Source organism: Rhagoletis zephyria, unplaced genomic scaffold, assembly GCF_001687245.7.
Source record: "Rhagoletis zephyria isolate East Lansing unplaced genomic scaffold, Rhagoletis_zephyria_1.1 Rzeph_scaffold_01625, whole genome shotgun sequence".
NCBI lineage: Eukaryota > Metazoa > Arthropoda > Insecta > Diptera > Tephritidae > Rhagoletis > Rhagoletis zephyria.
In genome coordinates this window covers 84,365-109,445 of record NW_016158709.1, presented here as the reverse complement: position 1 = coordinate 109,445, position 25,081 = coordinate 84,365, and the positions used below count along the sequence as shown (strand labels likewise).

General features: G+C 34.4%; 2 protein-coding genes across 2 annotated transcripts; both read left to right on the top strand.

The window, feature by feature from the left end:
* Nucleotides 1-8,159: 8,159 nt before the first annotated feature.
* LOC108364659 (farnesol dehydrogenase-like) lies at nucleotides 8,160-10,846 on the top strand. The gene is made up of 3 exons (XM_017618421.1): nucleotides 8,160-8,944; nucleotides 9,026-9,163; nucleotides 10,625-10,846. The coding sequence occupies exons 1-3, from the start codon at nucleotides 8,378-8,380 to the stop codon at nucleotides 10,664-10,666; spliced, it is 747 nt and encodes a 248-aa protein (XP_017473910.1). The 5' UTR covers nucleotides 8,160-8,377; the 3' UTR covers nucleotides 10,667-10,846.
* Nucleotides 10,847-16,381: 5,535 nt separating this feature from the next.
* Nucleotides 16,382-17,676, top strand: LOC108364658 (farnesol dehydrogenase-like). Its single transcript, XM_017618420.1, has 3 exons — nucleotides 16,382-16,998; nucleotides 17,082-17,219; nucleotides 17,289-17,676. The coding sequence occupies exons 1-3, from the start codon at nucleotides 16,429-16,431 to the stop codon at nucleotides 17,328-17,330; spliced, it is 750 nt and encodes a 249-aa protein (XP_017473909.1). The 5' UTR covers nucleotides 16,382-16,428; the 3' UTR covers nucleotides 17,331-17,676.
* The last annotated feature ends 7,405 nt before the right edge of the window (nucleotides 17,677-25,081 follow it).

The window sequence follows — 25,081 nt, the reverse complement described above, 5'->3', positions numbered from 1 at the left end:
GCGACAACATCGTAGTTCTTACTTTTGTTTTTCAATTGTTGTTGTAGTTGCAGTCAGTGTTACTTTGGGTTGCACTTTCCCGCATGTATGTAGTAGAGGTCCGAAAGAACTACATACTTACCAATGGCATGTTGTTATTATCGTTGATGTTGTTGTTGTTGTTAGCTGACTGGCAAACTGGATGAATGTGTTCCAGGAACAACAAAGGTATGCCTTCTGACAACGTGGATTGGTGGCGAATGCACAGGATGCGCTCAGCAGCCTCAAAAATCATTAAAACAACAAAAAAATTAGTAGCGATGGAAGTGAAAAGGGACACAAAACCAATAGTGAACACATGTACCCACGTGCATATCTATGTACTTTTGATTCGTTGCCAAAGGAGGTCAAAAATCTCGACGACATGCATGACTTTGCAAGTGTAAGTGTAATGCATGTAGTGCATTGGGCCATGTAGACATTTGCAAGGATATGCACAAATATAGTAAATGTAACGCGCAGAAGATTGTAGAACTAATCTGTGAGCACGGTAGACTCCGATCAGTCTCTATGTCGTACAATTACCATTAATGAGTCGCCACTAATATAGAATGGTTATTATTAGTTTCCGACTAATCTCTTCCGGGTACAACTAACGATTCAATGATATGTACGCATTTTAATAACGATATTTTCTATGCAATTGGAGTAATTATTTTATAATTTGACTAAATTCAAGTTAGAATCATTTCATAAAATAAACTTAACAAAAAAACTATAAAAGCCTTAAGAAATTTAGGCAATTTGACAGAATAAAACATAACCAAACATTATGGAAAATAAAGATGCTGGCTATATTCCTGGCTACCTTATATACTATGTTCTTTGTGATAACGAAAGCGCTGCCACGTTTGTTCAAAAAATGGTTGTTGGGCCAGAGTACAGGGAGAATCTTGTTAAATTAAGAAAGAAAAAATTTAAATCGATATTTAATCGGTACAAATTATAAACATCGGTACAAATTATNAAAGAAAAAATTTAAATCGATATTTAATCGGTACAAATTATAAACATCGGGGCACTTACACGTACTGACTTTTAAAAAATATTAAGCGGAATAATTTTCTCAAAATCTTTACTGTCCCGCAAAATTCGGTACGAATGGTCGCCGTATATATACATACATATTTTTTGCCCTGTGGTGAAAATTACGATCTGTATATCCAATCTCCCTCAAGACTTTCCGTGATTGAACTACTTAATGCAAAAAGAGAGCGGAAGGCGCCAGCCAATCCGTCCATATTCTCATTTTAAAAGTCCGGAAGTTGTATACAAGTATTACGACAGCCGAATAGCTCGGAGAATGGAGTCTGAAGTTTCCTGAAAAACGCACCAATACTAGCTCTGTTAGAGAGTGAAAACATCACCCTTGCACAAGTGTCAAAAATTTGTCGAAACGTGCTAAAATTTCCCAGAGCGTGAGGAACGCAAAAATCCACATTCCCTGGCCGGAATTAACAAATGAGTAAAAAAAACAATGATTTTATGTGTATTTATCTTATACGGCGAATAAAATTAGCAAAGACCTAAGTTTCTGTAAACTTTAGTGGTATTTTCCAATTTTGGGTTTTATAAAATTTGCTTTCAAATGTAAACAAACAACAGCTGCAGGGTGGGCCAAATAATATCTACCAACTGTAACCTATAACTTCTTTGTTTTTTTAATATTATTGTTATTTTCTTTCTGCATGCTATAGTTAATCTCTTGGAAAATCATAATGGATACTTACAGCAAGACCACCAACAACGACTACAGTACGCTATTCGTTTTACACAAGTAGCCATACAAATTGCATTTTTAGGTAATGTTTTGACATCGGATGAAGCGCACCATCCAGATGCACTGTTTGGTGCATTGATATAGCTTAAAAACTTATCGGCCCATATTTTTTCGTGAATGCGGATGAAACGCCAGAAACAATATCTGTGGCTTCTTACAAAACAATGATTGACAACTTTTTGCGGCCAACGGCAGAGCAGCATCCTCATTTGTGGTTCCAACAAGATGGAGCGACTGCGCACACTGCTAGGCAAACTATGGACCCGCTGCGTGAAATTGGTAGGCCTTATTTGGTCACCCCCCAGTATTATGGCAATTTGACTTTGCACATTTGTGCCCGGAAAAAAAATGTCCTGGCTGTTTCGGGCACGAAGAAGAAGACATTTAGGATCCAAAAGTGTAACGTATTCGCTCTCTATTAGCCATTTTGTTAACGTGCGCTTTCTGGGCTGTTTTGGGCACCCGCGGGCTCGTATGGAACAATCCTATTATTTCTACTCTATCAGCCATGCAACTGGCAGCCTGAAAAGTTTGAATTTTTTGTCACAAAACATTAATCGACCCTGAACTTTGCTAAATGGTTATTTTGCGGCCGTAAATTGCCACTTCATTAGGTTAGATGGAGAACCAGCACAAATGGGGAAAATAGCGTTGATACGATTTTTGGCAATCGAATGGGCAGTCAATGAAATGCAGGCAAGGTATTATTAAAAAATTTAGAAGAAATATAAAACACGCTATAAAGAGTCACTATTCCACAGTAAATATGTATGTATTTAAACAATTAACATTGCAGTTAGAATATAAAACATATTGCTCCAACTGCTTATATGTAAGTTCTATGTAAAAACATATTTTGTAATTTGTTTCATTTGCAAAAAAATAAGATAGATTGGCGCTAACACACTATGTTCTCCACCGATTTGTGGCGTGTGCCTTTGCGTTGTCTACAAAGGGGAGGAACCTACAGTTTTACGCCGCCTCCGAACGTCTGCCATTGCCTGCCGAGGTGCGACCGCTATTAGAAAAACATTGAATCGGGCTTGAACCCAGGCCCTGGGAAATGTTGGAGCGCACTGCTAACCACTACACCACATCAATGGACAAATAAACAAGTTTTGAATGGTCAAATTGAAATGTGCAATAATTTTGTTGTGAAATAGTTTTGGATTTTTTTTCTTTCGCAATGCCAACTTAAAGTGAAAATATTTTGGGAAAAATTACTTGATCTGGAAAAACGGTATAAAAATCTGTAATCTATGACTAGTGTGACCAACTATTTCATAGCTCAAAGAAGTACAGGTTAAGTTGGGTTATGTTACCGCCGCGAGCCGATTACGAAATTTCGAATGCGGCTAATTCCGATCCCTGAGAGCTCAGTGTTTGTTCAGAATTGCTAGCCAAAATGCTTCCATCTCAGCCTCGAGAAGGTTGGACAGTCTAAAAGAAAGTGTGGAGATGATTCCACTTCATCTTCCTCTTGACAGCTGATACAAAAGGTTCAGTTGAGATTCCACGTCTTACCACGTTGATACCAATCGCACAATGGCCTGTCAGAACCCCCATCGCTAGCCCTTTAGAGGTAACGATATATAAAATATGTGCTGCAGAAGAGAAACACAGAAGGACCCGGTCTTCCTTAGCCTAATAGCAGTTCGTGCTGCGACAATTCTGTCTGCAATATCCGCAGGTGCCGTGTTCCAATAATTCCGGTTTTACAAGTTTGGCCTTCTCTAGTGAGTTCCATCAGACAAGGGCTCCTTGAAACATGATCTGATTTCCTAGCGCTAATCAAGTAATTTGAGCGAGAGACCTCACCTTTTACCGAAAGCTCCTCTACAGCAGTACAAGGCAACCGACACCTTTCTTACCCTTTCCTCAATGTTAGGCTTCCACGTCAGTCGCCGTTGATCGCCCACCTAGTTACCTGGTTCAGGTAACCTTGATCCATATCAAAAAGGGTGTCTAGAAATCGTGCCTAAACCAAAAGTTTCACATCATCTACATAGGCGATCAGCCGACAGCCCACTTTTTCCAGTTTCTATAGATGGTAGTTTACAACCGCAATCCGGAGCAGGGGGGTAGATAACACCACCTTGTGGAGTGCTCCTATTGACTCTGCGCTGAGTACGTGCGCTCCCCCACTCCTACGCGACAGTTCTATCACGAAGTAAGCTAAGCCTAATATAAAGCCTTAGATCCCTAGGGGAAACGTGAGAGCATTTTCCGACCTTCGGAATGAACGCAACACTGACTACCCTCCAAGCCTTGGGGATGTACCCGGTTTTCTCCCAGTAAATAGGATCCAACCAATTGCACGACACCTTATGAGCCCTTTGCAGCTGCGCAGGTATGATGCCATCGGTCCCCGACGACTTTGAACGAATTTATCGCCCAGGCCATGTGACGTACAAATTATCGCAAAGAAGTAGATTTGACTGTACTTCGAAGTACGAAGTACAAGAGCGAAAAAAGAAGTAATGTACTTCTGAAAGAAGTGCGTTTGGTCACATTATCTATGACCCAAATTTAATTTTTTTGTTGGCGTTTTGTTTTGTTTAATTTTATCGTCCCTACAGTGCAATAACTACAAAAAACTTAGAAATCGTTTAGTATTTTTTTAAAGGAATTTTATTCCTTAGTTATTTATCTATATTAAAAAAATATCTTTCACGTATAATTTCTCACTACATATCGACTGATGAGTGCAAGATCGGCCTATCTCGGCAGCTAGTTTGAAAACACCCTATCTCAGAAAACTCTTCAAGAACGCCGTATTTCAGAAGTTTATTGAAAAACACCGCCTCAAAATTTGGTTGAAGAATGCCCTATCTCAGAATTAGATTCAAAAACGCCCTAACTTTTGTGTTTTATTACACTATGCGACAGTCAAAATCGGGATGGGATGAAACCAACGGGAAATGTTACATCGGTGAAAAACAAGTTATACGTGTCCCGGCGTTTCGCTGGGCCACGTCTAGGAATCGAGATATATATATAACTATCATAAAGGGGAAATTGTCACCTTTGGTGGTCTNAAAAAAAAATAAAAATTACAATTCCTTTAATCTGTTCATATAACGTTTTCTATATAATCAACTATTTTGCCGGTAAAAATAAATGTATGAAAAAAAAAAATATTTTTTGCCTAAAATATTAAATTTTTTTAAAACTGTTGATTATATAGAAAAACGTTATATGAACAGATTAAAGGAATTGTAATTTTTAATATTTTTTTTTAATTTGTTTGAGCAAAATCGGACTGGTGGTTCTCGAGTTATGTCAAAAAAAAAAACCAAAGGTGACGATTTCCCCTATATGATAGTTATATATATATCTCGATTCCTAGACGTGACCCAGCGAAACGCCGGGACACGTATAACTTCTTTTTTACCGATATAACTTTCCCCGGTAGTTTGAACCCTTCCCGATCACTGACCCCTACCATTTGTCTCACAGTGTTATTTATTATTCAGTTCAAGATATAACATAGAATCACTATGCGCCATTCGTGGACCGCTAACGAGTGATGTCAACCCGGGGATAATTCTCCGATTTTTGTAGAATTTGTAATTCTATCCGGAATGGCTTTAAATCTTGTGGGAATTCAATATACAAACGATATTTATTAGAATATACCTATTGAGAATAAAATTACAACTTGGAATAACAATCTTCATTACGGTGTTATTTCTCACTTCGTTTTTGACGCAAAGCCAACGTCTGGCAAAGTTTTGAGTCAATAAAAAACCTCTCTCGATCTTAGTGTGACTTGTAGAAAATTACGAAAATTTCATTAATATTAATAAAGATTGACCTTATTATCTCATTATAATTAATGAATTTTGTTGGTTTTTAATAAAAATGAGAATTACTTAAATTGCAAAAGTTATTTTGGGGAATACCACTGAAAATCTTCGAAATCAGCTGGTTGCCTAGGAATGTGTGAAATCGAAACAAAACAAAAGAAATATTTGCCACCAAGCTATAGCAGCTTATGAAGTTAAAGTTTCTAAATATTTTAAAATAACTAATTATATCCAACATCAAAAAAAAAATCGTTTTTTCTTCATTTAAGTGGAAACATAATTATAAGAATAAAATCCATAGCCGCGGCGTTATTGCTTGAAGAGGAGAACGAGTCCCAGATTGCAGATGTGAAAGTTGAAAGCCAGAGATTTAGGTACATGTTTGATCCTTTTCGGTTGAGTGAAGAATCATAAGAAATTCATCTTGAACTGCATTACTCACCGCTCAAAGCCAGTGAAATTATAAACGTTGTTTGAGCACTCCACAACATTTGCATTTACTACAGAGTGGAAGATTTGAACGCAAAGGAATTCGATTTTGAAAGCAATCAGGAGGAGGGGAAGAACAAAGCTTATCCTTCCACGCCCATTTTCCAAAAATTTCTTAATAATATTATCTTGTACCAAAATTCTTCTTCACATACTAATGTTCCACAATTTGGATCCAATATTTACTAAAATATCGTAGTTTTTGTATTTTTCGAAAATACCGTTATATGGGAAGTGAGCCTAGTTATAGTGCGATTTCGCCCATTTTCAATCCCAACGACCTTGGATAAAGGGCGACCTACTTACCAAATTTCGTTGACATATCTCAACTTGTGCGCAAGTGCGCTCGGGTATAAAAAACTTTAGGGATGTTGAACTGACCAGAGCTCACTGTCACTAGTTTTTAATGTTAACTAAAATTATTATGAATCGAAATAAATCACATTCAAAAACTAAGAAATCTTACATTAGGCCTTTACGTGTGTATGTGTGTATGTTATCTTTGAACGTGTACTTCAAACAAACGCATAATTACTCACTGAAGTGGGTTAAACGTTTAAGCACATTGTACTGTACGTTTGTTAAAATATCAAATCTGAAAAATGAATCATCAAGAGAGAAATAATAAAAGAGTAAATATGTATTGAATAAAATGTCTAAAAATAATCGCAGCTTTTTTAAATAATCATAACAGCCAAGATATATTCAGCAACTAATAAATATACATATATGTATGTACATATAAGGGATATTGCGAATATTTGCATTCGGATTCGTTAAGTCAATGGTTCGCATCATTTCACACATTCGCATTCGATATTCGCATTCGCATCAAATGACACGAATATTTTGCGGATGCGAATGTGTACATGAGCAGAGAGTCCACTCTAATATGTATTGTTGAAATAGCTCTAACGGCCCGATTCTGTGCACTTGATAAATACCATTTTATTATAATTAGTAAATTTTTATTATTTATCAAGAATTGGAATTCTAGCACAGAAATCAATAGCTCTTTTCTTGATAAATAAAATTATTTTTTCTATCATTTGAATACTGAATGTGCCGGCATTTGAACCTGGGAAATATAGAATTTATAGCCGACATCTCTACCTACTCGGCTACGGCAGTCAAAAGATTTTTTTGCTTTTAAATTCATATTTCTGATATGTGACAATGAAATCAGTTCCACTCATGTGGAAATCAGTTCCCCTCTTGTCGAAATCGTAGAGCTTTTTATTTTACAAATATTCACACAGAATGCGATGGGAGCTATTACTTGATAAAAATCTTGATAAAATTTATTTACAAATAATTTATCAAGAAAACACAGAATTGGCCGGTAAGTATGTCTAACCTGGGTGTGGACAATAACCGGCTTTTAGCTTCAGCCGCTATACGGTTAAGTAGTATATCAAGCAGTATTGATTGATGGGCCTTCAACTGCTAAAATCTTATAAGCAACCGAAGATAATTTTAGATTCCTCCAGCGAAAGCGAAGGCTCGGATGTAGACATTAATAAATGTGAAATTAAAATTCAATTGTAGGCCTATCTTAAAGAAAAACGACCTCATATCGGCGAAAATCCTCTCGATTGGTGGAAACCCAAAGTAAAATACGACAAATTGACAGATCTGGCCCGCAAAATGTTGAGGGCTCCACCCGCCAGCGTTCCAAGTGAGCAATTGTTCAGTGCAGCCGGCCTTATATACGAGCCCCTAAGAAATCGTCTCATGGGAGAAAAAGCAGCAAAATTACTTTTTTTGAAATATTATATGCCCCTTTTGAACTTTGACTGCTACATTCAAACACTGTATAGGTTAAGCACTCGTTCAAGGTTCTAATAATTTACAAATTTTTTAAGTAAAAATAACGATAACTAAGTTGATTATAGCTTCTTTAATGTTATTCCTAACATTCGCATTCCGAAATTCGCATTCGCCAATGTGAAAAATATGACATTCGAAACATCCCTAGCCCATTTTGTTTCGATACGATTTAAAATATTTTGTTATATTTTTGCCATTCAAGTCGCAGTCCAAAAGAGAAAACTGTCGAATTCACTACTACCTTGTTGCATATGCCTTGATAAGAACTGATAACCGGTTGCTAAAGTACAAATGAACAGTCAGGCACGTTGCTCATACATAAGTATACACGAGTAGTGTCCAAAGAAGTATAAATACTTTAGTTTAAGCAAGAAGCTTTAGCAGCGAGAAGCTAAGCGTACAACTTGAAAACAATTCGAATCTTAGGAAAATGCAACGTTGGCTAAATCGTGTCGCAGTAGTAACAGGCGCCAGCTCTGGCATTGGGGCAGCTGTTGCCAAGGATCTAGCCAATAATGGAATGATCGTCGTGGGCTTGGCACGTCGCGTTGAACGTGTTGAGTCATTACGCGATGAAGTCAAGGCAGACGCACGCGACCGTATTCATGCTATCAAGTGCGACGTACGAAAGGAAGACGAAATCGTCGCTACATTCCAGCAAATCATTACAAAGTTTGGACCAATAGCTGTGTTGGTGAACAATGCGGGTATTGTACGATCCTCAGATTTAGCGGGCGATAATAACTCCGAGGATTTGCGCGATATCCTCGCCACGAATGTATTGGGCGTAGCAATTGCCACACGTGAGGCATTTCGATCAATGAAGGAGAATGGTGGTGATGGACATGTAGTAATTATCAACAGTATAGCCGGCCACCAAGTGCCTTTTACAAATAACTCAATTTCAATTTATCCTGCTTCAAAACATGCAATCACCGCGATGACCGAAAGTTACCGCCAGGAATTCTTCAGAAATAATACCAAGGTTAAAGTGACGGTATGGAAATATGTACATTGACTTATAATTTTCTGTCGAATTGTAAACCCCTTTTAATATTATGTTGGCATTTTTTAATAGAGCATCAGTCCGGGTTGTGTAGACACTGAGGTATTTACGGAGGATATGCGGCCTTACATCACAGAGATGCCCTTGCTGAAGGCGAGCGATGTGTCTGATGCACTAATTTACTGTCTGGGAACGCCACCACATGTGCAGGTAGATAATATATGTACATTAGAGTGGTTCACATTTTTTTTTAATTCCTAAACGCTACCTCAAATTATTGTTTTTGTGATAAAAAGGGGAAACGTATTTTTTTATAAAAACGCTGATGTTTTAATATTTTTTTCTTTTCGTGGCATGTTATAGTGCAGCTAAAAATATTGCTTTGCATGTAATTACTCTGGTATTATTGGGAAACATTCCCTTAATTACGTACCTGTCTTGGACAGTTAGAATGGGCCTAGTGCCCGAAAATATGCCTTCGAAAAGAGACTTAAAATTAAATCGTTGATACTGAAGGATTTAAGCACTGTCGTCACCAGGTTCCTGAGGTCAGGGGTTTCTGATTACTAATCTGATGTCAGATTTTCTAAATTTAAAATGGTGGATCCGAGTTTCAAACAAGTCCTATAATTTTCTTTTAAGTTTATCGCCATATTGGATCCGCCATTTTGAATTTAAAAAAACTAACTTCAGATTCATAATCCAGCGACCCAAAAACTCCCGAGTGACGAGTTTTTTTTTAATTGATCGCCATATGGGTACCGCCGTTTTGAAATTTGAAAACTGACATCGGATGCGTAATCAGCCACCTCAGAAACCCCCTGGTAACGAGTTTTAACCAATGACAACACTTAAAACCTTCAGTATCTTTTGTTGCTTTTCCAACAAAATGCGTGCTAGATTGCTACGTAGCAACTTTACACCTAAAATGCTACGGAAAGCGAGTACCTGTAATATCTTGATGTAGCGTTTATGAATTTCCAAAAAGAGTGTTGTTCAAAAAATGTACATATTTTTTTGCGTTGACAACAAATAACCGCTGAAGTCCAAAAACAAAAGTTGAATAATTTCGAAAATGTAACTCAGAATAAGTGTATGTACCTACATAATTTAAAATAAGTATTTTTTTTTTTAAAGCGGATTTAGNAAAAAAACTAACTTCAGATTCATAATCCAGCGACCCAAAAACTCCCGAGTGACGAGTTTTTTTTTAATTGATCGCCATATGGGTACCGCCGTTTTGAAATTTGAAAACTGACATCGGATGCGTAATCAGCCACCTCAGAAACCCCCTGGTAACGAGTTTTAACCAATGACAACACTTAAAACCTTCAGTATCTTTTGTTGCTTTTCCAACAAAATGCGTGCTAGATTGCTACGTAGCAACTTTACACCTAAAATGCTACGGAAAGCGAGTACCTGTAATATCTTGATGTAGCGTTTATGAATTTCCAAAAAGAGTGTTGTTCAAAACATGTACATATTTTTTTGCGTTGACAACAAATAACCGCTGAAGTCCAAAAACAAAAGTTTAATAAAATTCGAAAATGTAACTCAGAATAAGAGTATGTACCTACATAATTTAAAATAAGTATTTTTTTGTTAAAGCGGATTTAGTGGGTTATTGCTTAGAAACACATTTGTGCAAATAAATAATGTTTCTACTTTCAGATTCCTGAGCTGACAATTAGACCAATGGGCGAAGCATTTTAATTCAAAATAATTTACTGATGGTTGGAAAATCGACTGCCTCATAGATCATTTATATACAATTATAGCTGTACCCTGCCACGCCTTGCTGTGGGATATACCTGTTATATGGATGATAAATTATTATAACAAAGCGTTTCATATGTGTTTGATTTTGTAATAAGTACTTGTGTGCTCATAATATTTGTCGTTTTTCTATTCTCTGCATAGATATTAAGGATGTCTGGTTAGCCGACACGGGAACATGCAACCAGTGTTGCCGTTTTAGCCCTTTGGTGGATAGATTTAGCTACCACATACTTTTATTGGCCACATAAATTTAAAATTGCCCCTAGCCCTTTTTAGAATTTATTCATCCTTGGCATGAAAAAGTTGTATATGCTTAATTTTTTTTTTTTTTTGCATTTATGTAAGAGATGAATTTTTAAACTAAGAAAGACAGATATATATACATATATGTATTGTATGTTCCTTACGCTTACATACTGTAAAAGTATTGGGGCTGTTAACTTATCTGTTAACGATTTAACTATAGTTTAAAATAGATACGTTCACGGCCCTTAATATGCTAAATTTGTTAAATGACCCATAAAGTCAATTGACCGTGTATGTTCTTGTGGTGTGATTGTACCAGCATGCTGGTGTCGTTAGTGGTGAAATTAGCTCAATTTTCTAAGTAAAAAATATTTTGGCGGAAATTTCTTGCCCTATATGAGTCAAAGCCGTGTTTGTGGAAGATTAAGTTCACGATATTGCAGTTGAAAATTACAAAAACAAACAATGTTTAACAAAATGCTAGAAAAATTATGAAATTTCGGCTCTAATCATTTCGATCTTTCCTCGACCTCATTTGTAAAGAAATAAATATTGCACCAGCATGCTGGTAAGTTATAAGCTTCGAGCCTGATGGTACAATCACTTGATGGAACCAGCAAGCTGGTGTCGTATATTTCCTCTTTTATACAAAAAGGTTTTTGGTTGGAATATTAGCTTCTTTTCCAAAGTGCATTGTTTTTATATACCATTTTTTATATGTATATGTAAGTAAAAAATTTTTGCTACCATTTTTAGCCACAACGACTTTTTTTAGCTCTTTTTTAGCCCTTTTTTTAAGGGAATTTGGCTACCAGTAAAAATTATGCGCGGCAACACTGCATGCAACATCTGAGAAGCAATCCGCATCTAAATCTAAACCACACTTTTCCAAAGGTTGACCTTGAGCATTATTGATTTGTGATTCCGAATGCCAATCGAATTGGGAATTGAAATGGTGTATCGGTCGGAATCACGGGAATTCTTCACCTTTTAAAGGCTACGTTAAGATCTTTACTTACACTACGTTCTTCATCAATTTCTTAACTGGGAGTCGCATGCCGTTGCTAAGTTTTGGCTAATTAATATTCCCCAGCACGATAATTGGCGCACCTATTTTCAGTTTCAGTATGTGGGGTCATCCCTGGAAGATCAATCGAGTTCAAATATTCAACAACGGTGTTTATTGACGTATATGCTATTTCCTCACTTTGAATGCTGGATTGAATAACATTAGTGGTATTCACCAAAGTGAGCAAGCAGCAGTGTGAAAGAGCAGATCAGCTCAAGCAACACGACTGTTGCCAACGCCACTATTATTTAGAATTAGAATTAATTAATTAATATAATTTATTCTCAATTCAGTGCTCTCTTGCAAATTTTTGCCTTATCATACACTTTTCCAGTAAAAATTTGCAGGTTCCAGTACAAATTGGTACTGACAATTGGTTACTATACAAACCTAATATTCTCTGTGCTATATGCTGCGAACAGTAACGGCAACTTTTGTTTGTTCCATGCAATGGCGGAATTATACCAGGTGAAGTAATTAGAGCGAGAAGAAAGATTTTGACACTGCCTTATTTGAAAAATTGCCTTTAATGACAGAAAATAAAGCGGGAAAGCAGTTTTATTACTTCACCTGTTTATTGCGCCATGGTTCCAGGCAAACATTTTTAGGTTTTCCAGCAATGTTTTCAACATATTAAAAAGCATGCAAATAAAATTCATACAAAAGTGCTATGTCCAATTTGTTGAGCAGTTTTTAGAGACGACTCTTTTCCTTTCCTTCTGTCAGTAAACTGTTTTTGTTACAAATAGTATAAATAGCACTGAGAAATAAGGCAAAATTTGCTTTATTTCCAACAAAGGTTGGCAAACTCAAATTTTGGTATTATTTCCTATTTAAAAGTGGAATAGAGCCAATTTTGCGTTATTGCCGTTTGCTTTATTTCAAAGCTTGCACAAAAACGAATCGAACTTAAACAATTTTTTTTTAAATTAGTCTCCTTAGAAATAGTTTGAGTATTCAGTTTTATAGCCCATTAAATTTTAGTATAATAAAATGACCCTCGGTGTCGTTAAAAATTATCGTTGATTTTTTTAGATATATTTTTTTTCATTGCTGACAAGCATTTTCTTTTTTTCCATACGAAGCATGAACAAAATTTATTTTTATATAGAAGTAAATGTGCAAGACCCTCTACAAAAAAAATCTAAAAACTCAACGGTGATTTTTAGCGACCTAATTTAAAAATTTTTATTTATCTGGTTTCTGTTAAAGATCGAACCATTTTTATATTAAAATAAATAAAAATAAATAAATATAAGTTGCCAACCACATCATTTAAAATGTTGCTACTATTATTTTACTTGCAGCTATTTGTATGTATACAGCTTACCTTTTTCATATCCAAACATGTTCAAAGGAAATTAGTATTATTTTTTTTATAATTTCGCCAAACTCATCTCAGTATCGTTTCATTAAAAAACAACAAACTTAAATAATAATATGCAACAAATTCTACTGAGCACGAGGCCGTTGTTTTCATTAAAAATTATAAATAATAATAATAAACAATAAATAGTTTACAAACGGTAGAAGTTATAGATGCTATTTCGGAGATCACTACATCTCCTAATCAGAATTCTTCATCGCGGTCACTGGGATATGAACCAGCCACTTTGGAATTAATGTCAGTTGACATAAATTCTCGACATTAGCACAAAGCCCAAAAGTGAGTTAATGTCAAAACATATTAAGTCACTTTGGAATTGATTTACCCCTTAAATTTTATTATTTAGACTAAAATTCACACATTGAAAATGTGTTAATGTCATCAAAAATGTTACTAGCCATCCAAACATTACGCCTTTAATAACAATAATAAGAAACATTTATTAATTCATTTATGTAAGAATTACAAGCAAATACTTTAGCCAACAAAAACTTCATTTATCAATATCAAATTCCATTCGATATAATGCAATTTATTACATGAAAAATTATGTCATATCCTGCGATTATTTTCGCCTGCAATAATGACACAAGAAAGTGGAGCTATTTGTCTTTGAACTTGTAAATAAATTTAAAATGTGCGTTTGTATGTCATAAAAAACATAAAGAAAATGTGTGAACGGCAAGGCGCGACGCGACGAGGGGTGGTCGCGGACCACCGCACAGTGGTGCCCGAGAGGAAAAAAGTACATTTTTATAGGTCTGCAGACCTTTTATTTTAATTATTACATGTACTTAATTATTATAATTGTACCACAGCAATTATATTTTAAGAAATATAAACCTTAAAGTAAGATAATGGCAACACGTGCGTTTTTCACCAAAAATGTAGGTACCTTGTAATGTATTTTTAGAAATAACTTATATTATTTCGACTATTGCAATACGTTTGTTTATGCTAATTGAATCCTTTTTTTAGTTTACTGTATACATTTTCGATAAATATTAAGTTAAACATAAATTATGGAAATAATATCTATGTATATTTTAAATGTTTTCTGTCAATGTCAAAGGTTATAAGTGGACGTCTTGGAATCACTAATATATAGCTTTCAGCTGTGGTAAACTGCAGGGTTTATTCCTACTCTCATATACTGGTGATGGAATTTATGCAATTTTAAGGCGGTTGATAATTCGAGTTTGTATGGGGGGTAAGCTTTAAAATCAACCCACCTTGCCCATTTTTATAGAGTTCACATAAGGACAAATTTTGGAGTCATATCATCGGTGCGGTTTTAATGGCCGATTTCGAGCTTAGGCTTGTATGGAAGGTATGCTTTAAAATAGACTGATCGCGACCATTTTTCTTTTTTTCTTGATTTATGCCCACAACTGTGACATATGAAAAATGAAAGCCCTACGCCAACTCCTAATTTTTTCGAAAAAATGTTTGGGACGGCACCACTGTGTGCCGTGGTGTTATGCAATGACGCCGTGGTAGAGCAATAATGTCCATGGATTTTGCTGCGCTTTCGAAAAGGAAATATCGTCTATAGACAATAGATAAGCAATAGTGTCCTGACCTTATTACACGTCATCCTATTGCTTGCATGATTTTTAACATTTCTGACTTTAATTCACTTTTCGATTCTGTGTTAATATCAGGATCCTAAAAAATGTATATATTTTTTTGACCTTCTCCGAAGATTACTTATGGCAATGACATAATTTCCACAATTCTTCTGACATTATTGCACGCCACCAAAAATTTTCCAATCCTACTGAGAATTTTCGAGTTTGTCCTTAATGGTCCAAGAGATATTTTGAGTAGGGGTAGTGTCTTTATGCTATTAAATTATTATCGTCAGCTGCATGACCCTATAAAAATTCAAAAAAGAAAAAAAAATGTTTTCTATATCTAACCCTAATCGCCAAAAATATGTAAGCCACGTTTTATTAAAAATTTTACATTTGATGCAGAAATTCATCAGATGCTCTAGGAGAATTTCTGCATCGAAAAGAAAATTTTGAACAAATTTCGCTTACATCGTTTTGGCGGCTAAGGTTCGATGTTATTGCTTTATTCGAGTATGGTAATATTTTTTTCAAGTTAAAATATCGTTCTAGGTATTTTTAACTTGAGTTTGAAATGCACAGAAAAAAACGACAATGGTAAGAAAATAACCCGTCTGGTTAGCAAATATTCGGGCCATAAAGTTTCAACCGAAAGATGTATGTTTGTACTAAAGTACTACCCGCTTATTTGGTATATCCCATTTAATTGATTTACCCGCTTATTTAAATCAGCACAAATATACATTACATACAAATTTAACTGCATAATTGAATCCGGATAGTTGGTTTCGCCGCCTAAAAGGTTCAAAATTTGTATTATAGAAAAGTAATGTACTTTTAATTTTGTCCGGCCAATTGTTTCACAAGTCTATTTAATATTTTATAACATTGGTATCTATAAATATGAATTGTTTTGCTTTTTATTTTTTTATTTTTTAAAACTAAAATTTTTACTTAAATATAAAAAAATAAACATTTAAGTTAAGCATATACATTTTCTTTCAAATGGTTAGGTTGTCCAATTAAGCAGGATTTCTATAATTGAACGAAGTATTCAATTAAATTAGTATCGGTTAATTGAATACTTGGATAATTGAACCAAAAATTTAGCAATTTTTCAAGTTTAATTTACCTAAAACTACTGTACGTATTTACATATGTATCATAAGTATATAAAAACTTAAAAATACATATGTACTCGCTTTGTTCAGGCTGAGCTTTTTATTGCATGTTTAACTGCAATAAGCTTAATATATGCATATGTAGTAATGCAATTACAAGACCTACATGTCTACATACATGTGTTGATCGACTATATGTTGGGTATAAATAATGGGATAAAAATGTAAAGGTTTTTTAGTTGTCTAGTGCTTTTGAAAACGATTGTAACTGGTAGTAAGCAAAACTTTAAGTGGAAAATATGGAACGTTGGAATAATCGCATTGCTGTAGTCACAGGTGCAAGCTCTGGTATTGGAGCCGCTATTGTTCGACACCTGGCCACCAGGGGACTTGTTGTGGTAGGTCTCGCACGTCGCGTGGAACGAGTGGAAGCGCTGCGGAATGAAGTAGATGCCGTGGCGGCGAAACGCATCCATGGCCTCCAATGTGATATGCGAAATGAGGCAGAAGTCGTAGCTGCCTTTAAGAAAATCGAAGCCAAGTATGGACCTGTGGCGGTTTTGGTAAATAACGCTGGTATTGGCCGTCATAGCTCTTTGTTAGCTGAAGGCAGTTCTCACGATGCCCGAGATATCATTGAAACTAATGTATTGGGGTTGGTTAATGCCACACGGGAAGCATTTCGCTCGATGAAGGCAAACGGTGGTGATGGACATGTTTTCTTAATCAATAGTATTACCGGACATCGAGTGCCAAGTGTCCTTAGTATTCCAATGAATATCTATTCACCATCCAAATTTGCGGTAACTGCATTGGCAGAAGTTTATCGTCAAGAGTTTTTGAGCATGCAAACCCAAGTGAAAATTACGGTACAGCAATTGTCGCCACGGTTTATGATGAAGTTCTACTTTATACATGTATTTATTATTTGCTTTTAATTTACTTATTTTAGAGTATTAGCCCTGGTTTTGTAGACACGGAAATAATAACAAGCGAAATGGCTGAAAAATTGAAAAATATGCCACGTTTAAAGGCGGACGATGTTGCCGATGCTTTAATTTATTGTTTGCAAACTCCGCCCCATGTACAGGTTAGCATTTCGTTAGCTATTTTAAAACTTGTATATCTCAATCTCTCTGGTTTACTTACTACTTTACAGATTCATGAGCTGACCATTAAGCCTGTTGGAGAGAAAGTTTAGCGCGCGCGGATAAGTGTATATATGTACATACATATAGATGTGCTTACTTATTAGAATACGTGATGTTTTTTTATCGTTATCTTAGTAAAAAAATCAGTGATCTATTCAAATTTAAATTTAAGTACATACATACTTACTTTCAAGAAAATTTAAATTTTTAATAAGTACATGGATTAGGTAAATGTTCAAATATTTATTATTTTAGTTTAATTTACCGTCTATATAAACAAGATATTCTTAAAGATTATTTAATAAGTTGGCATTAAGTTTTTTTACATTAACTACAAAATTTATAAGATGATGCTTAAAAATAAAGTTAAAGTACAGTTACGTAATAGTCAACCGCTTTAAATATGATAGAGTCGTCTCTTTATTGGAGGGAAACGTATGATACCAGTAACTTTATTTTAAGTTCAAGAGCATGCGCATCGATCGCAAAGCGACACAAAGCACACTGATCGGATTTTTGGTTAAACTTGAAAGTTTAGGCAAGCGGGTTGGTTATTTTTTGAATTATCCCATTTCAACAAAACTGAACTGGTCCACAGTCACAAGAGGACAAGATTAGCCTCCATATTTCTAGGGTATGGTTTCTGATTTCGAGTATACCATTCGGTTTTTTTTTATCAAAATGACAATTTATTGTAAATTTAGGAACATTTTTAGTAGCAAATATCAAGCCGTTTGTACTTGTAAACTTGTAAACAACTTGTAAAAATGGACTCAGCCATATTTCGCTCTAAGATAGCGATATATATACTATACACACATCTGAGAAGCCACTTTATGAAGCAAAACATTGAAAATGTTTGTTATAAGCCAAAATTTCACTCTATTCAGGCATAGAATTTATCTATAGGTGCATTTTTTTTTTGTAAACGAGCGACAAAAGAACGCGCAACGAGGCATTTGCGTAATGTATATACTTATTTAAAATATTAAACAAGTATTTAAGGTTACAAAAATTTCCCTCACCACTTTCCCATTAACGATACTCAATAGAGAAGTTTTCAGGTCGCTTATATTCTATCCGAGCGAATAACCAACTTCTTAATCATATGTGTAAGGAAGACTTTAGTTTAGGTTTTTTCAACAAAATTTTGTTCTAGTTTTTCTGAAAGATACATATCAGATTAACATATACAAATTTAAAGTGATGCACTTTTGAAGAACGTCGGTCCTTCCGGCCGGCTAAGTAGTAAATTTCTAAAGTTAGTCAAAAGCAGGTTGGTGAACATTTACATATATGTAATTTCATACTTGTTCCATGACTAAGCAATTCATTGAATGACTTTGCAAATTTAATTAATACTTGAGTTAATATATGTATGTACATATATAAATAAATACAGTGACTTACACAAGTGTTCACATGTTGATTTCTCCTTAAATCTTCACAACGCTTTTCAAGTTAAAGTCGTCACAAGAAAAAAGTAATAAAAATCAACGCAACTTTTTAGCCGGTTGAAACTTGCACTTCATCAGACTAAAATTGTGTGGGCTATAAAACTGAAACCCAGAAATGTTTTAAAGATTCATATTAAAAAGCTCGACATTTTGAAGAAAATTTTCCTAAATTTTGTATGTTGAAACTCTAATTTATATGGTTTTGGCTAAAGCTTGGACAATATTTTAATAGAAAAAAATTTAACCTGAAAAACGTTGTAAATATTAAAAAAAAAATCAACACGTGAACACTTGTGCAAGTCACTGTACATATAGCTACTCTTCTCTTATTGGCCAGTGACAATTAAAACAATTAGTGATAGAAAAGTATCGATACTAGTACTCACATAGAATACTCTAAAGAAGAATCGATGCCAGTACTCATATTTGCAAAAAAGTATCGATAATACTCGTACTTTCAAGTATTTTTAAAACATGAAAAGTAAAAAAAATCAGATTGCTTTGTTTTCATGACCTCTTCCTATTTGTAAATTAAATTGACACTGCTTTAAATAGTTGAAATGTGATCTAGCAAGCACTTCAAAAAGAAGTTTTGAAATAAACTTGCAAAAATTTTACTTCTACAAGTGTAAAGTAATCGTTTATAGCAAAGAACTACATATAGGTTTTTAAGAGCAAATATTCTATAATGTTTGATGCGTATACAGTGAAACCTCTTNAAGTACTAAAATAAGCTTCACTTCCATTGAGCGGACACCTCTCTTGGGCGGGCAAAAAATGACTGACGGTGAGTGTCCGCCCAAGGGAGGTTTCACTGTATTTATAAACCAGTTTACTTTTAAAATAAAATTCAAATGCAGAAAATGAGAAACAAATGTTGTGAAGTCCATTCTCTAAATAGATGCTCTCTTTCATAAAAATTGTCTTCCAGAATAGGCTGGATTCCGAATTCACAACGAGGGTAGAATATATTCGCTAACGAAGGCTTTGGTATGCTGGAGAATAGCCAAGTTATCGATTCGAATTCCATTCTCTTACCCATTCATTATAGAAGGTGAAGTCAAAATATTCATTCTCCAATTATTTAAGAATTTTTAACCAAAGCCAATGTTGAAAAGACCGCTGCCCCTTTTCGATGGTGTATAAAAATTTCATAGCTGTACCGATTACCAGTAGCTCATAAGAACAAAATAGGTATTAATTTTTAGTTTGGGAGTATGTAAATTCAATACTTTAAAGCCGTTTTTCTAGGCTTTTTTTGGGCTACGAAAGTGTTGAAGTATATGAGCGTTATGTTCCTTTTCACGACATTCATATTGGTTGTGGAAGTAATTTTCGAATTTTCGACATTTTGTAATTGAAAGAACGAAATTTTTCATATGGATTTTTAATTTTTTTACTTAAAATAGTGCTTAAAACTTCGATATTTTTTGTTATTCGCGATACTTACTCAGTACTTGTCAAAAAGTATCGATTTCCCGATACTACTCAGTACTCATGAAAAGTATCGATATTCTGTACTCGGTACTCGTATCGTTCTATCACAAAAAACAATGACTTAACAAGCTTTAAAACTACTAACTGCAAATTAGAAATGAGAGAATTTGAATTACAGTCAATCAATACATATGTATGTATGTATGTAAGATCAATTATATGTTCATCAACATGCATATGTACATAAATATATACTTATATGAACATTGTTGTAAAAATACATACATATATATGCGCATTTCCAATCTGGCTAAGCTAAAAGTTTGTATATCAGGAAAATTTGATCCTCTGAAGATGAGAAAAATATTTTTTGTGGAAATATTATCGTTCAAAAGTTATAGCTTGCCGAATATATTTGACAGGGCACTTCAAATTTGTAAAAATTGTTAAAACTACAAATAAACAATTAAAAGCGACTCATTTAAATTCAACCTAATTTCCATATGGTTTCAGTGAAATATGAACAAAAAAGATTGGTTTTGATTTTAAGAAGTTATTCTGGTTATCGCATTTACATATATACTACTAGCCGCCCTCGTATGGTTTTGGCTAAAGCTTGGACAATATTTTAATAGAAAAAAATTTTACCTGAAAAACGTTTTAAGTATTAAAAAAAAATCAAAACGTGATCACTTGTGTAAGTCACTGTGCATATGTATAGCTACTCTTGGCTAATTGGCCAGTGACTATTTAAACAATGACTTAACAAGTTTTAAAATTACTAACTGCAAATTAGAAATGAGAGAACTTGAATTACAGTCAATCAATACATGTATGTATGTATGTGAGATCAATTATATATTCATCAATATGCATACAGTGGCGGATACAGGGCGATTGGGATCAACTTGTCGAATAACGTTAAATTACAGGCATGTAACCCTAACTTATTTTTCATGAAAATATATGTTCGAGCATTTTTTATGAAGTGTTTTGTGATTTAATATTATTTTTCATGTTGTGAANAAATGAGAGAACTTGAATTACAGTCAATCAATACATGTATGTATGTATGTAAGATCAATTATATATTCATCAATATGCATACAGTGGCGGATACAGGGCGATTGGGATCAACTTGTCAAATAACGTTAAATTACAGGCATCTAACCCTAATTTATTTTTCATGCAAATATATGTTCGAGCATTTTTTATGAAGTGTTTTGTGATATAATATTATTTTTCATTTTGTGAATTTGGTGCAAGATCTAATAAAGCAATTGCATGTTTTATTAAAAAAAAAACACAAAATATCTAAAGTTATACCTTATTAATGCAACATATATATATAAATACTTATTTCTTGGTTACAATGTTGGTAAAATGAAGGATGTAATTAAGTAACTTAACAACTTATTCAGAATTATTGTTGCAATAATTTAAATTGCAAGTTCAATTTTGCGCTTTCCTTTTGCGAATCTCTCTATTATCCTTTCAGTGTCAATTTCAATATCTAAGTGTACGTGTAAAAGTGCTAGACCTATCAGTCTGTCTTCATTCATGGAAATACGCAACCATGTTTTTAACCGGCGAAGGGTTGAAAAACTTCTTTCGGAAGTAGCATTACTAGGAAGTGTGACCAGAATGCGGATAAGTTTGTTAATCAATGGAAAAGCATATGCGTCGCATTTACCAAGAACTTCTGCTGCTGATTTTGGGAATGGCTTTTCGCTTTCCTTATTTGTCCATCGTTCCAACCACACTTTACACTCTCCTTCCAACTTGATACCGTCTTTTTCTATCGTTTTACAAGCGAGAACCCTATGGATATATATATATGCAAGACTTGCTCGTTTAATGTAATAACGTATTTGTCTGAAATATTTTGGGTGACGTTTTAAAATATAATAGACCAGCAGACGCGGCCCAAAATTAGATTTTTAATTTAAACATTTTGGTCCAACAGTTTCTCCAACAATCCACATTTACGATTTGATTTTCTTTAATTTTTTGTTTTTTTTTATAACCAACTGCATAATCATTATTTGTGGCTGAATAAACATACATATCTACAATGTTAACTAGTAGATTATGGTAACTTAGGTAAGATATGAAACGTTTTATTTCAATATTATTAATATTACTGGAAAAACCGCATCAATGTTAGCCGCTCCTTTGGTTGATGGATCATTAACTATTTCCAGTAAACATTTTTCTTCAAAATTTTTTGTCAGTTTATAAGATTCGGCCAGCAAAAAGTTGACGTTGAATCTCCTGCGAGAATTACAGGTCTACTTATCTTTATCGTCATATTCATCTTTATTCAAAACCATTTCTTTTGATAACCATATTGGGACATGATGCAATAATACAAGGTAGTATCAGTTGTGACAGCTCGATTTGACACTGCCTTAGCTCAATAGAATGAGAAGAAAAACGGGAAGAAATGAGTCCCCATGTGGGGGAAAAATATAGAATTTCACATTTTTTCCTAAACAAAATTTGCTATTTTATAGTATATTCGTTATGAAATGAAATAAAATAAGATAAAATACCTTTTTAAGAAAACAAAGTGTGTATACTGAGAAAAAATTAAAAACATTCAACTATATTAATGGGCAAAGAATAGTTAAAGAAGTAACACTGTTTCACGTAAGGCAGTCAATATGGCGGAATTAGAGCGAGAAGTTGCCAACTGATAACACCTTGTTATATTGCATCATGATATTGGGATACTTTATTTATTTTAATAAATAATTTTAATGTGATTTTCGTATATATGGCAACCCTTTAAAAAAATAAAATCATATTTCAGATCTGCAGGTCGAGCCCTTTCATTTGACACCTCATCCTATAAAATGGAATGAACGATACACATTTTATGACTCGGAGAAATTTTTAATTCGATTTTTTAACATGTGGCAACTCTTTTCATTGAACTAAAGCTATGTTTTAATAAATAATTTTAATGTGATTTTCGTATATATGGCAACCCTTTAAAAAAATAAAATCATATTTCAGATCTGCAGGTCGAGCCCTTTCATTTGACATCTCATCCTATAAAATGGAATGAACGATACACATTTTATGACCCGGAGAAATTTTTAATTCGATTTTTTAACATGTGGCAACTCCTTTCATTGAACTAAAGCTACGTTGCACACCTGAAGGACGAGGCCTTTCATGTGACACCTCATTTTTGAAAATCGAACGAACGGTACAGATTTTATGACCTGGTGTTAAATATTTAACGTAACCATCTCCGAACTCGTGTAAGAATTTTCACTTCAAAAAAACTTTTTTATGTACCCCGTTTTTATAAAAGGACCAAAAAGTAGAAAATAATATTTCTCAGTCCCATAGAATTTCTCGACCCTATTAAGGTGGTATTTCAGGGTACTATTTTTAACCGACTTCCAAAAAAAGAGGAGGTTATCAGTTCGTCGGAATCTTTTTTTTTTTTTTTTTTTTATGTATGTTACCGCATAACTTTGGACCACGTCAACATTTCGTAATTTTTTGCCTCGGAAAGGTAGTGTCTCAGAGGTGGTCCCATACTAATCTGGTTAAGATCCGATCAGCGGATCATGAGATATATATATATATATTTTTTTTTATATGGGAGTTGAAGTCGGTTTTTTTTTTGCTAAAAATTACTTGTATATATATAAAGAAAATTTGAAAGTTAGGGGGGGGGGCAACACCCCCCTGCCCCTACCTGGCTACGCCCATGTTGTTGCCCACACCAAAAGGTTTACTGTAAGGGAAAAGGGATATTTCTATTCACCATATATGTATGTCCATGTATTTTTATACCCGAGCGCACTTGTGCACAAGGGTATTATAACTTTGTTCACATAACGGTTGTTTGTAACAGCCAAAACGAATCGAGATAGATATAGACAAATGTATACATACATAAATAATCAGTATGAAAAAAGAAATCGATTAAGCCATGTCTGTCTGTCTGTCCGTCTGTCCGTCTGTCTGTCCGTCCGTGTACACGATAACTCGAGCAAAAATTTAGATATCTCAACGAAATTTGGTATGTAGGTTTCCCTTAATCCAAGGTAGGTTGGTATTGAAAATGGGCGAAATCGGACTGTAACCACGCCCACTTCCCATATAACGGTAATTTCCAGAAATACGAAAACTGCGATATTTTAGTAACTACTGAAGATAATTCACTCAAAATTGATATTTACAATAACTTTTAGACGAAAAATAAGAATATTATACATTTTTGGAAAATGGGCGTAGCCACGCCCACTTATGGTTACATGTGTCTATCTTGGTAACCGCTGCACCAATTTCTTCCAAACTTGGCACAGTTGTTGGCCTTCGCACAGCATACCAAATTGCCGAAAATTTTTAAATTCGGACAATAACCACGCCCACATCCCATATAACGGCAATTTTCGGATATACGAAAACTGCGATATTTTAGTAACTACTGTAGATTATTCACTTAAAATTGATATTTACAGCAATTTTTAGACGAAAAATAGGAATATTATAAATTTTTGGAAAATGGGCGTAGCCACGCCCACTTATGGTTACATGTGTATATCTTGGTAACCGCTGCACCAATTTCTTCCAAACTTGGCACAGTTGGTACACCATACCAAATGGCCGAAAATCTTTTAATTCGGACAATAACTACGCCCACATCCCATATAACGGTAATTTAAAGCAATACAAAATCTTCGATAAATCAGTAAATATTGAAGCTAATTTATTCAAAATTGATTCTTGCAAAAATTCTTTACCAAGAAATACTTTTATGGTACAATTTTGGAAAATGGGGCGGGGCACCGCCCACTTATGATCACATATAAGTATATCGGTAACCGTTTTACCAATTTGTACCAAACTCGGTGTGGTTATTGTGCTTGCCACATGTAAGC

Coding starts and splice junctions, on each gene's coding strand:
- LOC108364659 (XM_017618421.1), top strand. CDS start 8,378: ATGCAACGTTGGCTAAATCGTGTCGCAGTAGTAACAGGCGCCAGCTCT. Junction 8,945..9,025: donor ATACCAAGGTTAAAGTGACG/GTATGGAAATAT, acceptor ATTTTTTAATAG/AGCATCAGTCCGGGTTGTGT. Junction 9,164..10,624: donor GAACGCCACCACATGTGCAG/GTAGATAATATA, acceptor TTCTACTTTCAG/ATTCCTGAGCTGACAATTAG.
- LOC108364658 (XM_017618420.1), top strand. CDS start 16,429: ATGGAACGTTGGAATAATCGCATTGCTGTAGTCACAGGTGCAAGCTCT. Junction 16,999..17,081: donor AAACCCAAGTGAAAATTACG/GTACAGCAATTG, acceptor TACTTATTTTAG/AGTATTAGCCCTGGTTTTGT. Junction 17,220..17,288: donor AAACTCCGCCCCATGTACAG/GTTAGCATTTCG, acceptor ACTACTTTACAG/ATTCATGAGCTGACCATTAA.